At 44.3% G+C, this 13,305-nt stretch overlaps 1 protein-coding gene across 10 annotated transcripts in view; it reads left to right on the top strand.

Annotated features, from left to right (window-relative positions):
* Nucleotides 1-584: 584 nt before the first annotated feature.
* The window catches only part of ARHGAP26 (Rho GTPase activating protein 26), a 207,506-nt gene continuing 194,785 nt past the window's right edge, over nucleotides 585-13,305 (top strand). For 4 of the 10 annotated variants that reach the window (XM_083487860.1, XM_083487854.1, XM_083487864.1 and 1 more), the window contains exon 1: nucleotides 1,344-2,291. In XM_083487860.1, coding sequence (XP_083343986.1) covers nucleotides 2,138-2,291 — 154 coding nt within the window. In that variant the 5' untranslated portion in view covers nucleotides 1,344-2,137. Of the gene's footprint in view, nucleotides 690-1,304; nucleotides 2,292-13,305 lie in introns of those variants that run through there. The other 6 variants (XM_083487859.1, XM_083487866.1, XM_083487861.1 and 3 more) reach the window with 5 other exon arrangements.

The raw sequence follows: 13,305 nt of genomic DNA, 5'->3' as shown, positions 1-13,305 counted from the left end.
AAAACGTGATAAAATGAACTTCCTGCCACTCTTTCATATGCATTAATCCTGCCAAAAGCCCTGAAAAATAGGGTTGCCATCTGGCTCTTCTTAGCCAGTCTAGTCTCCCTCTCTCTTTGTTGTTGTTTTTTTTAATCAGTAGGCAATTGTAAATTTCCTTACATATAAATCAGATAACATGCAGTAGTGATTCATGGTCATTTTCTTCTTCCTGGAGCAAGATTCATGTTATAAACATTCTTACATACACATGTGTGTTAAAGGTTGGGACCGTATTATTTAATATATGTTGGGCAAATATAATTGGGTTACCCAATTATAGTTGGTGCTGGCTGATAATTTATTGGCTGGTGTGTTTACTGGCTAATAGCCCAGGCCCAGGGTGTTTGGCTAATGTTTTATCCATGGAAGCTAATAGTTGAAAATCTCTGCCTTTTGAAATGCATTATTAACCAGAGCTTACAGAAAGTAACAGATCTCCAGCTGAGAAAGGGAGGGGATAGACAGAGGGGGAAAAGAAGTACTGTATAGCCAGTTTGCAAAAGAATGAGACAGAGACTGAGTGTGTGTCTGACTACAGCTGTCGGCCACCGCTTAAGCTGTTTTATACACCTATAAGATGGACGCGGAAGTTCACAATAAGCTTGCTCCGGAGGAGTCATACTACCAACCAGGCAAAAGCTCCACAGGTAAAGCGCTTTCTAGTTGGAGGAAAAAAAAGTTGTCAAAAAGCAGAACGAGACCAGCAGGCACAGAAAATACAGTAATTGTATTTCAGGCTGATATGGAACGGAGGGGCCAAAAAGGAGGGAAAACAGGTGACACCCCTTATGAAAAGGACCTCTTTTTTTGTGTGTGGAGCCGAGGCCGGAAGAAACGTGGCTTGTGGTTGTTTGCAAAGGACTGCTAGGCTCAGTCCTCACTACCTCTCCGTGCCAAAAACATGCCTCAAGGGGCCTGCTTAATTGGTTCCCTGCAGAGAAAATGGCTGGGTTCCCTTCAGTGTTTAGCAACAGGTTTACGAGAAATGCCCTTGAGCAACCCTCGCCTTACCCTCCCTTGGAGGTTGTGCCTTTAAGAAGGCGGGAAAGAGCGAGGGCGGCGGTGGGTGGACGCGCACATACACATATATACACACACACAAGGAGCTCCATGCGGTTTGACAGAACTCTGGCCCCGCCCTCCCCCGCTGGCCTGTCATCGCAGGGACATCTTTTCTCCCTTCCCTTTTCTTTGCCCCGCGAGCAGGCGCGGCGCTGATTGGCTGCGGCGGGCGCGAGAGGGGCGGGGCTGCGTTCTGAGGAAGGGGGGAAAAGAGAGAGGGGAAAAAAAACAAAACCCAAATACCGCCCCCCCACCCCGCCTCCTGACGACGCGGTCGAAAAAAAAGATGCCCCGCGTTCCAATGGGGAAGTGGAGTCTCCCGGCGGATCCCGGATGCCGTCGGAGGTGGCTGCGCTGAGCTGAGGAGCCGCTGCTGGAGGCCGCGCGAGAGACCTTGCCGGGCGCTCTTATCTTACGCGGCGGGGGCAGCAGCAAGAGCAGCATTGGCCGGGTCGAGGGAGAAGAGGCAGAGAAGGACCCGGCAGCAGCAGCGGTCGCCTCGCCTTGAATTTGCAGCGTGCTTGGGAGCTCTCGCCATGAGCAGTCCTCGGGCGGCGGCGGCGGCAGCGGCATTTGCTACTACTACCGCGGCGGCAGCAGCCACAGCAGCAGCAGCACCGCCCCCCTCTTCCAAACGGCTCCTGTCCTCTCCCCCTGGCATCTGAAGCAGCTCCTCCTCGGTGCAAAACCTTGCCTGACCTGCTTGCTCTTCATCGTCATCATCATCATCATCATCATCATCATCATAACCATCATCATTTCAATTGTTTTGCCTCCGGGGGCTCTGAAAAATCTGACCTCCCGGGAGAGCAGAATAAAGGCTGCTCGCTCAGTGGGTGAATATTTTAATTTTGTTGAATGAACTGCATATACTTTCAATTTTTACAAGCTGTTTTGTTTTGTTTCTGAAGCGTTTTGGGAAGGACGGTTCATTCCGTGTGTGTTGCTTCTTTCCAGCTGATTTGCTTTTTGCAAAAGGTTTCGTTTTGGAAGGGCTCTGATAAAAAGACACACACATCCACCCCACAGAACCATGGGTCTGCCTGCCTTGGAATTTAGTGACTGCTGTTTGGACAGCCCTCTGTTCCGAGAGAGGCTGAAGTCTCACGAAGCTGAACTGGACAAGACCAACAAGTTCATCAAGGAGCTCATAAAAGATGGGAAGTCGCTCATTGCAGCCCTTAAGAGTGAGTGACAATCTCCCTGTGGTGTCAGGCCTCTGAATGGCAAGAGGGAATGATGAAGGGGTTGTGGTTGTTATGGTGTCTTAAATCTGAAAGGGAAACCGTGAATCAGATCTGACTCAGTAGTATTAGAATCCTTGAAATTTCACCTGCATTGGTATAGCACAGGTAGAAAGAGAAGCATGGTAGAGAGAAAAGCATGTGGAAAAACAATTAAAAAACCCCACAGAGGACAGAGAAAATCTGGCTGTTTAATGCCAGACTACAAACCTAATGAGAGAGTTCATATTCTGTAGGTAATGGCTATGCTTCTCTTAGGAACAGCAGTATTAATGTGAATCTCTGAGCATGTGCACAGTGCACAGGTGTTGAGGGAAGATAAGAACAGCCTTTCTTTATATAGTGGCATTATATAAAAAGCAGTTTGATTGTAGACTAACTGGCTTTTTTGCTTTGGTTATATAGTTTTAAAAGCATGTCTGCTATTGTTGACTGATCATTGGACTCCTCCTGGCCCTTTTGTGAAAGTGAAAGGCCTGTGTGTATAACAATTCAAAGAGAACTGGTGGTGTACAGCAAAGGTGGGGGACTTTTTTTCCAGCTCAAGGGCCACATTTCCTCATTGAGCAACCTTATGCGGGTCATAGTCCAATGGTAGTCATGACCAGGGGAAAAACCTGGAAGGAGCAGTGGGTGTGAATGTACAGTAGCCTACATTCCAGCAAGAGATTTCTACACGCATGTACACCCACCTCTCTCCATCCTCATTCAGGAAAGCAAATGGCATTATTGGAGTTCAAGGACATATTCTTGCCAGGTAAAAACACACAAGAAGGGTGCAAAGTGGGGCTCCTTGTGAGTATTGCCTAAGTGACAGCCCCAAGAGCCAGAGGAAGAGGGGCTCAGAAAGTTGCATTTGGCCCCCGCCCCAAGGTTTCCTACTGCTGTTTTATAGACTGGGCAGTTTGGCTTAAAAACAGTTGTATTTTCCTCTATCTCTAGCACTTGGCAGAGCTGTCCTTGCATCTGAAATTCTTCAGTCACAGGATATTGTTGCGGAATGGTGGAGGGCAGAGTACCAGGAAAACAAACGTTACAGACGTTATGTGCACTCACTTGGAATTTCCATGGAAATCTTAAAATCACTTGGGTTCTCTGTTAATTTGCAATAGTGGAAAACTAGCAGGACAATGGTACTAGCTTGTAAGCATCTAAATTGTGTGAACTTTTAAGAACACTTAAGAACATCTTCTTTAATGCTACTAGGCCATGTCCCCTGAATAACTTTACTCCCTATGGTTATTGCCCCTTCTCTTCAAAATTCCAGAGGCATTCATGTACACAATTCTTTCCCTCAAATAATTCTGGGTGCTGGAGTTTAAGGGTTGCTGGGAATTGTAACTGTGAGAGGTAAAATACTGTGCCCAGAATGCTTTGCAGGAAAGAGTGAGCTTTGAATGTTCTTTAAAGGTATAGTGTGTACACAGCCTTTGAATTCATGGTCTTGAGACACAATTTGCGTACGTGTCTGCTGAAATGGTTCATTCTGAAGCAGTCCAGCGGTGTGTATTGAGTGGTGGCCTGCTGTTTGGTCTGCTTCTTTGTGAGCCAAAGGCAAATAATTGCACTCTTATGATGAGCTCTTTGAAAGAATTAATTGTACTAAACAAGCCTTGAGGGCTTTGTCTGTCTCATCACTGGCATTGTTTGTGCTCACTTGCTTGTCATCGATAATGACATAGCATTCTTGGGAAATGTATGTATATGGCAAGGCACAGGAGAACCTGCCTACCTGAGAGAGTTGCTCAGAAGGCCCCAAGCGATAAAATAGTCTCCTTGTAGGCAAAGTCGTAATCTTATATAGATCCTGCAGAATTCAATTGTTGAACTTAAGCCCATTGAGATAAAGGTGTGTGGTAGAACCTGACTGTTGCAGCCAGCAAAATCCCAACCTGTTGGGAAGTGTGATTTTTGGGAATGAAGTCTTTTGAAAACTAGAGGCTGGCAACAGTATTCGATGCCTGTGATGACTTTCTATTAGCTAGTAACTTTGAAACTGTGCAATAGTATTGATACACCTTGGCCTTGATTTTGTAGAAGTGTGTACATCTGTACACTCCAAGTTACTGAATGAAATCCTGGAGCAGGATTACAGGTTGGGTAGGAGAGACTCCCTTATATCTCTTTGCCCTGCCCATTTTTTTCTGATGCTGATTTACCCCTCACATGGCTCCATTCCTTTGATTCCATGGAATCTGGAGTTTCTTATATCTAAAGAGAACGTATGTATCACATCATTGGGCTTTTGACCATTTGAGTGAATTGCATTTGTTTTTCTTCATGTGTTTATGGAAAACAAGTTACAGAAGTTGAATCTGTTATCTGAACACAAGAGGTGACAGCCTACTTGTCCAGAATTGACTCTTTGCTGACTCTCACTAGAGTTTTACTCTTGTATGTTGGACCAGTAGTATAACTATCAGTGGGAAGGAAGGATAAACTTCCACCCCTCTCCCAAAGGCCCTCTGGAAGATTGTGAAGTAGGATGTGGAGAGCTGCTGAAAAGTAGAGGAATTTGCTCAAAACCAGACTTGACATTCTAAGACAAGTTGACTTAAGGAAGCTCATGGAAGGAAAGTTTCCCACCACCCTCTCTGTGCTTTTTCAGAAGCACCCCCTCCCACAGCCCCCGCTCTCTAGAGCACCTTTGGGGAGGTGTGGCCTGAACTTCCTTAAGTTAATTTAGGATCCAAGCCAATATGTTGACATTTTTATTACCTAAACAGAGATCCAAGCAAACCAACTATAATCTTGTGGGGGCCATTATTGTGCTGACGTATTTATAAGTGTATGGTGAATGATTGGTAATGTGATAGGCCTGCAGCATTAAAGGCTGGCTAACCAAATAATGCTACACAACTTCACTTGCTGCTGTTTCTGCTGCCGATTGCATCCTAGGCTAAGGCAAGCAGTTCAAGTATTTTGCTATACAGTGGTACCTCGGGTTAAGTACTTAATTCGTTCTGGAGGTCTGTTCTTAACCTGAAACTGTTCTTAATCTGAAGCACCACTTTAGCTAATGGGGCCTCCCGCTGCTGCCGCGCCGCCGGAGCATGATTTCTGTTCTTATCCTGAAGCAAAGTTCTTAACCCGAGGTAATATTTCTGTAACCTGAAGCGTATGTAACCTGAAGCGTATGTAATCTGAGGTACCACTGTAACTCTTTTAGGGCCTCCTCAGAACTGTCTCCATTCCACCTGATGGCACCAGAGGGAGACAGAGAGGGCCCCCTCCATCAGCCTGTGTGGGACCGGCTGCCATTTGGCTCATCCCTACTTGGGATGGGCCAAAAGGATCTGCCAATCCTTGAAATGTGCAATGTATTTGTGTAGGAGTCTAGTGAGTACAGGTGAATGTGTGGCACTGGGGGTGTGGCATAATATAAATCTGACAGTTATGAAGTCATTTCTGGGTTCTGCTATGCGGTTATTTCTACGCTTCTTTGAAAGCACATTTCCAAGAGCCCCTTTAATTTCATTTTAGCTTCTGTTTCCGAGACCTTCCAGCCATGCTGGTTGAACAGATGTATGCTTTTATTTTTATTGCTTTGCAGGGGTTCCTTTGGGACAAAGCCTTGTGTTGACAGATATCAAGATGCTGCCACGTGACATGATGCTGCATTCCCACTTGACACGGCAGCTCGGGAGCTTTGCATGCCTCAACTTATTTTTGGCTCCCACTAGCATGCATTGAGTTGCTCATCCAAAAAGGAGGGCAGCTGGCCTGACTATTCATGGCCTGGGTTCTTTGGGATTGCAGTTGTAGGATTGCTCAGAAGCATCCAGCTGTAGCTGTGAAGTTTATTTCACGACCCTTCCTCCCACTTTTGGGTCACATTTGAAGTGTGCAAGCTCTGTGCTGCTTTTTTTATCTGAAATCTCCTCATAGAGGTCCTGATCATGCCTGTTTAGAATTTTACTTTGAACTTGTCTTTTTATATTTTGAATGGAGAACATAGCCACAATTTCGCCAGCTCGTGACCAGCAGTATAATCACAGCCTTTGTGTTTTTCCACATGTGAGAGATTGCTATCTGGTTTAGAATTAGCATCTTATTGTGGCATAAACTGCCTTCAGTTCCACAGAATTCTTTCTGGTAAGATAATGGGACATAAAACTTGTGATATTTGAAATAGCCTGGTTGATGAGTCTGCAGTTCTAATAAAGTCCTCAGAGCATTTTGGAACTTTACAAATTGTAGTTCTCTTCTACTTGGAACGATCTGCATAAATACCCTATTCATTATTTAATTTTTATTCTTCTTAATAATTATATCTATTTGTCACTTTTTACATGAAGCCATTTCAAAGTGACTCACAATGTAAGAATAAGAATAACAGTAAAACCAAACCTAAGAATAAAACACAACTCTAAAATGTTTATCCTTTTATTAATGTACAGGAGTATTCTCCTTCTGTAGATATTCCACTTGTCCCCCATGTCCCAAAATTCAGATGGGGGTGGCAAACCCCAATTTCTGGGTGTGAAAATCAAGATTCAAAGAGCTCCAAGAATCTGGATTCGATGCCATAGAATTTAGTCAAAATAAAAAATTCCTTCCAGTAGCACCTTAAAGACCAACTAAGTTAGTTCTTGGTATGAGCTTTCGTGTGCATGCACACTTCTTCAGATACACTCAGTGTATCTGAAGAAGTGTGCATGCACACGAAAGCTCATACCAAGAACTAACTTAGTTGGTCTTTAAGGTGCTACTGGAAGGAATTTTTTATTTTGACTATGGCAGACCAACACGGCTACCTATCTACTAATAGAATTTAGTGCAAGCATCCTACCAGTTCAGTACTGTTTGTCCTTTGAATTTCAGGCCCAATATATTCTCTCTCTAGGCTCTGATGTGTTTGAGGATGAGACATATAGCTATCTTGGCAGTTCTTAAGATTTCTTGTTTATGACATGACATAATCTCCAACATAGATGCTATATGCACAAATTAAGCAAAGTGAGAATGTGGAGGCTGAATTAGGAATGAAGTTGACTCACAGCTCTACTTTTCTAGTGTGGTTGGAGAAGCCTGTTGTATATGAGCTGTACAGTGGTACCTTGGTTTAAGAACAGCTTAGTTTATGAACAACTTGAATTAAGAATACTGCAGAAGTAGGTGTTTTGGTTTGTGAACTTTGCCTTGGAAGCAGAACATGTTCCACTTCCTGTTGAATGTAAATTGAGTCCCCCGCTGCTATGGGAAAATGCACCTTGGTTTAAGAATGCTTTGGTTTAAGAATGAACTTCCGGAACGGATTAAGTTTGTAAACCAAGGTACCACTACTAGCCTTTTTGTCTTTGACTGCTAGTGCTTTTTCTCCCAAGATAGTACAAGTACTGCACTGAACAGCTCCTGATGAACAAAGATGTAGAGAACAAATAGGACAGTCAAATTACTTTAAAAATAGTGTATTAGTTGCCATTTCTGCATTGAGGGATATTTCTTAAGGCTTACTGAGGTTTGATGTATAAGGAGCAGCCTTCGAATAATAGGGCTTGTGGCATTTTCCTCTCGTCTCCATTTATCACTTCCTTGATACTCAGAGTGGCCTGTTCTTCGTCAACACATGTCCTTCTTCTTTTGCTCCTAATGACATGTGTAAATTATTCAGAACATTTTGCAAATGCTAAGCTCCAAGTGAGACTCAGAGATGAAATGTGAATAGTGGGTGTTGAAGATTAACAAATATGACAAGCAGCAGCAGGGAACAGTCTAAAAAAGGGCTGGGCAACTCAGTCAAGCACCCAAAGGCCACATTGGAAATGCGTAAAGAGCCGGGCTTGTTATGAAACAGATGTTGCCTTATGCACGCACGTTACATTATTTTTGCTCCAGACTTGCAGATGACCTTGTAGAAGTCACTAGCCCACAAAAAGTACTAGCCTGTCTGCCCACCCATACATGCCAGTATAAATGGTGTGAAATTTTAGTCCTGATCCTGAGTCCCTGGGAGGGCCGCTGTTGCACTTGGAAGAAAGGGGAACTCCTGTCCTCATCTGCATTCTCTAAGGAATGGAGGTTCATGCTGCAAGCAAACAACCAGCCATCAACCCACCCATAAACTTTCTGCGTCTCTGCAGCAGGTGGGGTTTGGATCAGTGATTTCTGCACTGTTGGTTACCTCCAATGCAGAAGAGCATGTCCAAAAGAGAGATTCACGAAGACACAAGGTGGTGCTCCACTGAAAGCAGGCAATACTGCTGCATCTCTGCATCAGGTGTAACAGGTGACAGCTAAATACAGCAGTAGAGGTGGGTTTCAGTTAAGTTGTTGTGTACATAGAATGAGGGCTGCTCATGCGATGGGATTTCCCTCATCTCCGGTCTCTGAATGCCCTCTGCATCCTCTAAATCTGCTCTGGAGGGTTGGGAGAAACCCCAGATCAGGTTTAAGGGGCATGGGAGAGGAGGAGAAGGGAGGGAGAGGGAAGTCCTGTTTCATGATTGGACATTGTTCCCTATGCACATACTCCACTGAGCGCTACACTGAATTCTATCCTTGATTCCCGCGCCCCTCCTTACACTTTGAATGTTTTTGGGTGTGAGATTTGCAGTCCTTTGTAGTGCATTCTGCTGTTTTAACACACAAACTAGTTTGCACAAGTACTTTTGTGTTTAAATTAAAGGTTTCCACATGGCTAACTGTCAGGAGAGAATAAAAACCTCTGCATGAAATAATGTTCCATGGTAAATCTCCACTGGTGGAGCGGAGTAGTTCTAATCAGTTATTTTCTCTTGCCAGGGGTTAGGATTGCATCTTAACCCTTTTTCTAAACCAAAAGGCCTAAATGTTGTAACCTTTTTTCATAGGGAAGTTCCTTGATAACTTTATTTGCCCTTTTCTGCCCAAATGACAATGAGGAGCCAGATACTTTCATCTAGTCTTTTTGGGTTTCCCCCCCATTATATTTTTGTTGTGTTAATGCAGTTGCTAACTCCATATTTTATTTTTTTAAAAAAGCTTTTGCATTTTTAACATTTAAGGGGAAAATATATTTTCTTCCATCACCGTTCTCAGGAAGTTTCTGAACACATTGCACTGACTTGCACACATGCTACTATTAAAGGAGCAGAGCTATCCTTCAAAACCAGGTTCTGCTAGCCTTGTATCTACAAGAATGAAAGTTCTGGCATTGCAGTGCGAAGGGGTAAGATGCCCAGACCTGAATGTGTATGTACGGTGCAGATGCTTGTTCTGTTAGTACCCTTAAGACCAACTGGTCCAAACTCAGCAGCCAATTCTTCTGTGCTTTAGGAATAGAAAGTGCACTGACTTCACTGGAAACTTTTCCATTGAATGTTCTGTTGAATTAAATGGGACACAGATGGGAATTTCCATTGGAGAGCAGATTCCTGATGGATTGTTCTCCATCATAGTCTTAAGTATTGTTTCAGAAAGGAAGACTTCAAATCTCTTTTCTGCACTCAAGTGCACAGGAAGTCAAGTAGGAGAAACCATCCATGTATGTGCCAATCAGGGTTCCAGTATAAGGCATGCATGGAGGTCCATGCTGCTGTGTCACAGACCATTATGGCAAGGCAAGATCACCCCATCACCCAGGAAACTGTGTTTGCTTGAACTGTTCCTGCCTGGAATTTGTGGCAGATCTGCATGGTGGCAGTTTGAACTGCGAATGTCTACAGATGTCACATTATGAAACTAGGCTGTTCTTGGAGCCAACCTGTCCTCCTGCGATCCATTATCCCACAATCTCCTGCTCAGATCCGGGGGCGCGGACTTATAAAAAATATGGGGGGGGGCCCCGGGAAAGCTCATGAATAATAAATAAGCTCATGAATATGCAGATAAAGTGGCGCCGCCTCCTCGTGAGCGAATAGGGGAGAGCGTGCTGCGCCTATTAATCAGCTCCGAAGGAAATTGGGTGGAGCTTTTGCTCAGGAGGGAGGGCAGGAGGCATGCAGCCCGACCCTGTGCATTTTGGGCTGGGGGAGGGGCGGCGGAGGCACTCTGCTGGAGGGGCGCCCGAGATTATTGGGGGGCGGAGCCCCCCCAAACGAATTTTTGAGGGGGCTTGGGCCCCCTCAGGCCCCATGGAGTCGGCGCCTATGCTCAGATCCTGCCCAGCTTGCTAGATAATCAGTGTGGTAAACTGGAAAAGGGTCTGACCTAATTCTTATGATAGTTAAACATCTAAAGCCCCTTCTTAAAACTTGTATTTGCTGCTGTTTTAAAATCAGACCATTCCTTCTGCCTTTCCTATGAGTGCAGGCTTAAGCTTCATCCCCAACTAGGGTTAATTTTGTTCTAGATTAAAGGGATTTGTTTTATGTTCTGATCATGCTACATTACTCCCCCCCCCTTCTGCTTTATCTTTTGCTGTTCAGGCTTAGCTAGATTCCAGCCTACGACTGATTGTTGAATATGTGGGTGACGGTTAGCACAGATGAGAATGAACCATTATGCAGGTTTTGTGTATTACAGCAAAAAAACCCAACACCTTGCGTGCACAATTCCTACCTGTTCTGAATTCATCATCATCAAAGGGTAGCATTTTTCCTTGGTTTTCTGAATAATGGGATTTTAAGGATTTGCAAACCTTCCCTTTTGTATCCACTACAATAATCCACAAATTGCAGCACTGTGTCAGCAGAGAACACGAGTGCCTGCTCCGATCCCAGGCCTGCACAACTTGTAGCTAGTCATGTATGGTAGGCAGTCCACTGGGAGCTGCAAAACCTTCTGTTTGTTGTTGCTTCTCTAGGATTGCAAAGGTAGTGGAGGTTGTATAGCAGATGGATTGTCTTTGGTTTGGTGGGTCACAAGTTTTGGAGGCCTATTCTAATGGCTGCTTTGCCAATGCAACAGCTTGTTAGGGTCCATAAGCCTTACGTTAATGTTTTCTTTTTTATTCCCATCTCTCCCCAGCAAGTATATTATTATGAAAAGAGAACCTGACAGCCATGTCCTACATAAGCCTTTTTGAGCAGTTTCCATATCTGACATAATGCTTCATATTCCTTTATGAGTGCATAGCACTGCTTTAGATGTAACTTTTGCTGTTGCTTAAGGCCAGTTGATAAAAGCTCCACAAGGCCTAAGGGGAGTAGGCAAGTCCATTCCGCTCTGTTCCTGTGTGTGGTGCAGTGATGGTGAGTTCTGCAAGTAATACGGGATGCACTCTTGTGATGGACACTCGGGAGCGAATGCAGGTGTGCATTTGGAAAAAAGAAATACACACAAATTATGCTGGGAAAGGAAAGTTGCAACATCAAATCTGTGCTGGAATTGCAAAACTTTAGGTTGCAATGCGCATCCCAGAGGAGTACATGGCAAATGGCTTTAAAGGATATAGATTACATTCAAAGACCTTGGCTTCACGTTATGTAACAGCTGTCAATGATTTGGGAATGGGGTTAATTTTCTACCAGAATCTCCACAGACGCCCTTTCATTCTGTTAATAGTAATGGAAGACTGCAGTTGTGGCTTTTGGCTTGGGTCCCACAGCAACCCCTTTCTGTATATCCCAAGCACTCATCTATACCTGTCTTCCGTCTCTTCCTGAACTACCTACTTTATCAGCGTAGGCCAGGAAGGTAAGCCGAAAGGGAGGGGATGGTAACTAGGCTGAGTTTGGTCCACCTGTAAGCTTCCTGCTTTGAAGATCTCCCCAAACCCCTTGGATCTGGAGAAAGTGCTGAGAGGGCTTTCAGAAGAGTGGCCTGCCTTGCCATCATAGTATATCCCAAGCACAATGTCACTGCCATCGGCATGGACTCAGCACCTCCCCTTACCGGTGAGGAGCCAACGGGTAGATCAGACAGTGAGCCCGTCCCGTTGTCTCCACCTCTGTCTCCAAGACCATGGAGTTGACCATTCTGGCACGAATAGACCTTGAAAACTGCTTACTGGTAGGAGTGCCTGCTTGTCCAGTCGTGATATTCAGGAAAGCAACTGCATAAATGTCTGCCCACCCTACTCTTCAGAAGCGGACCTTAGAGGGCACATCAAGCGTTGGAACAATGTCTTAGCTTATTCCCAGCCATGTATTGTGGAACTCTGCCACACCTTATGATCTTGTAGCTTGGCCTTCGTTGGGACGCTGTGCTGATTTTTGGAATAAAGCTTTTTAATCACAGCACCCAAGTCGAGAGTCCAAGTTTTGATTTGTTGTATAATGGATAAAATGTATAATGAGTTGGAATTCAATAAAATCATAAAAGCAAAAAAAAAAAAAAAAAAAAAAGAGAGTCCAAGTTTTGAATCAGCAAGTGGGAGCAAGAAGAGTTGGCCTGAATAACAGAGGGCTTCAAGCAAACGTTCTCCAAAAGTGCAGTGCTGTTTTCTGTCGCCAACCCCATTCTTTTTTTACAACAATAGTTTGTATGAGAAGTTGAGCTTTGCTACCACTACATGGGCTATGTCTTTGGAACTTCTGCAGCTGCCTCTTACATCTGTCTGCCACATTTTCTTTTAAACCTCATGCCATCCCTAGGCAGTGTATTATGTGGGTTGGCTGCATCCTTTATGGCACAGTGCAGTGCTGCTTAATTGTCTGCCTGTCACCCCACTTAGCTGAGGCTTGTCACTGGTTAGCCACCAGTTGAGGAAGAAGAGGCCATTTCCTCCCTGTGGGTTGTGTGCCATGCAAGTCTGGCTTTGTAAAAGTATGTCTCAGATGATAAAAGAGTTCTGGCAGTTAATAAAAATGTTTGTTAACGAGTTTCATGGGAGTTAAAAAAAACTTAGGAGGAAAGCTTGTATTGTGTTGGACTAACTCTTTAATTTTATGGTAGCATTGTCCTAATGTGGTAAGGTTGATGTAGTACGCACAAACAACAAGGAATATTGTGGCACCTTTTAACAAATTTATTATAGCATACCCTTTTCTAGAGTTGGGTCCAGCCTCCCCCAAACTGAATGTAACTTGTATCTGCAGATACTCAAAACACTTCTACATATAAAATGAAATCAATCATGAAGTATTGTTTCTTT

Source organism: Podarcis liolepis, assembly GCF_965112155.1.
Source record: "Podarcis liolepis genome assembly, chromosome: 2".
NCBI classification, from domain to species: Eukaryota; Metazoa; Chordata; class Lepidosauria; order Squamata; family Lacertidae; genus Podarcis; species Podarcis liolepis.
Note: the sequence above shows the minus strand (reverse complement) of the source record. Positions and strands in the feature narration are given on the sequence as shown.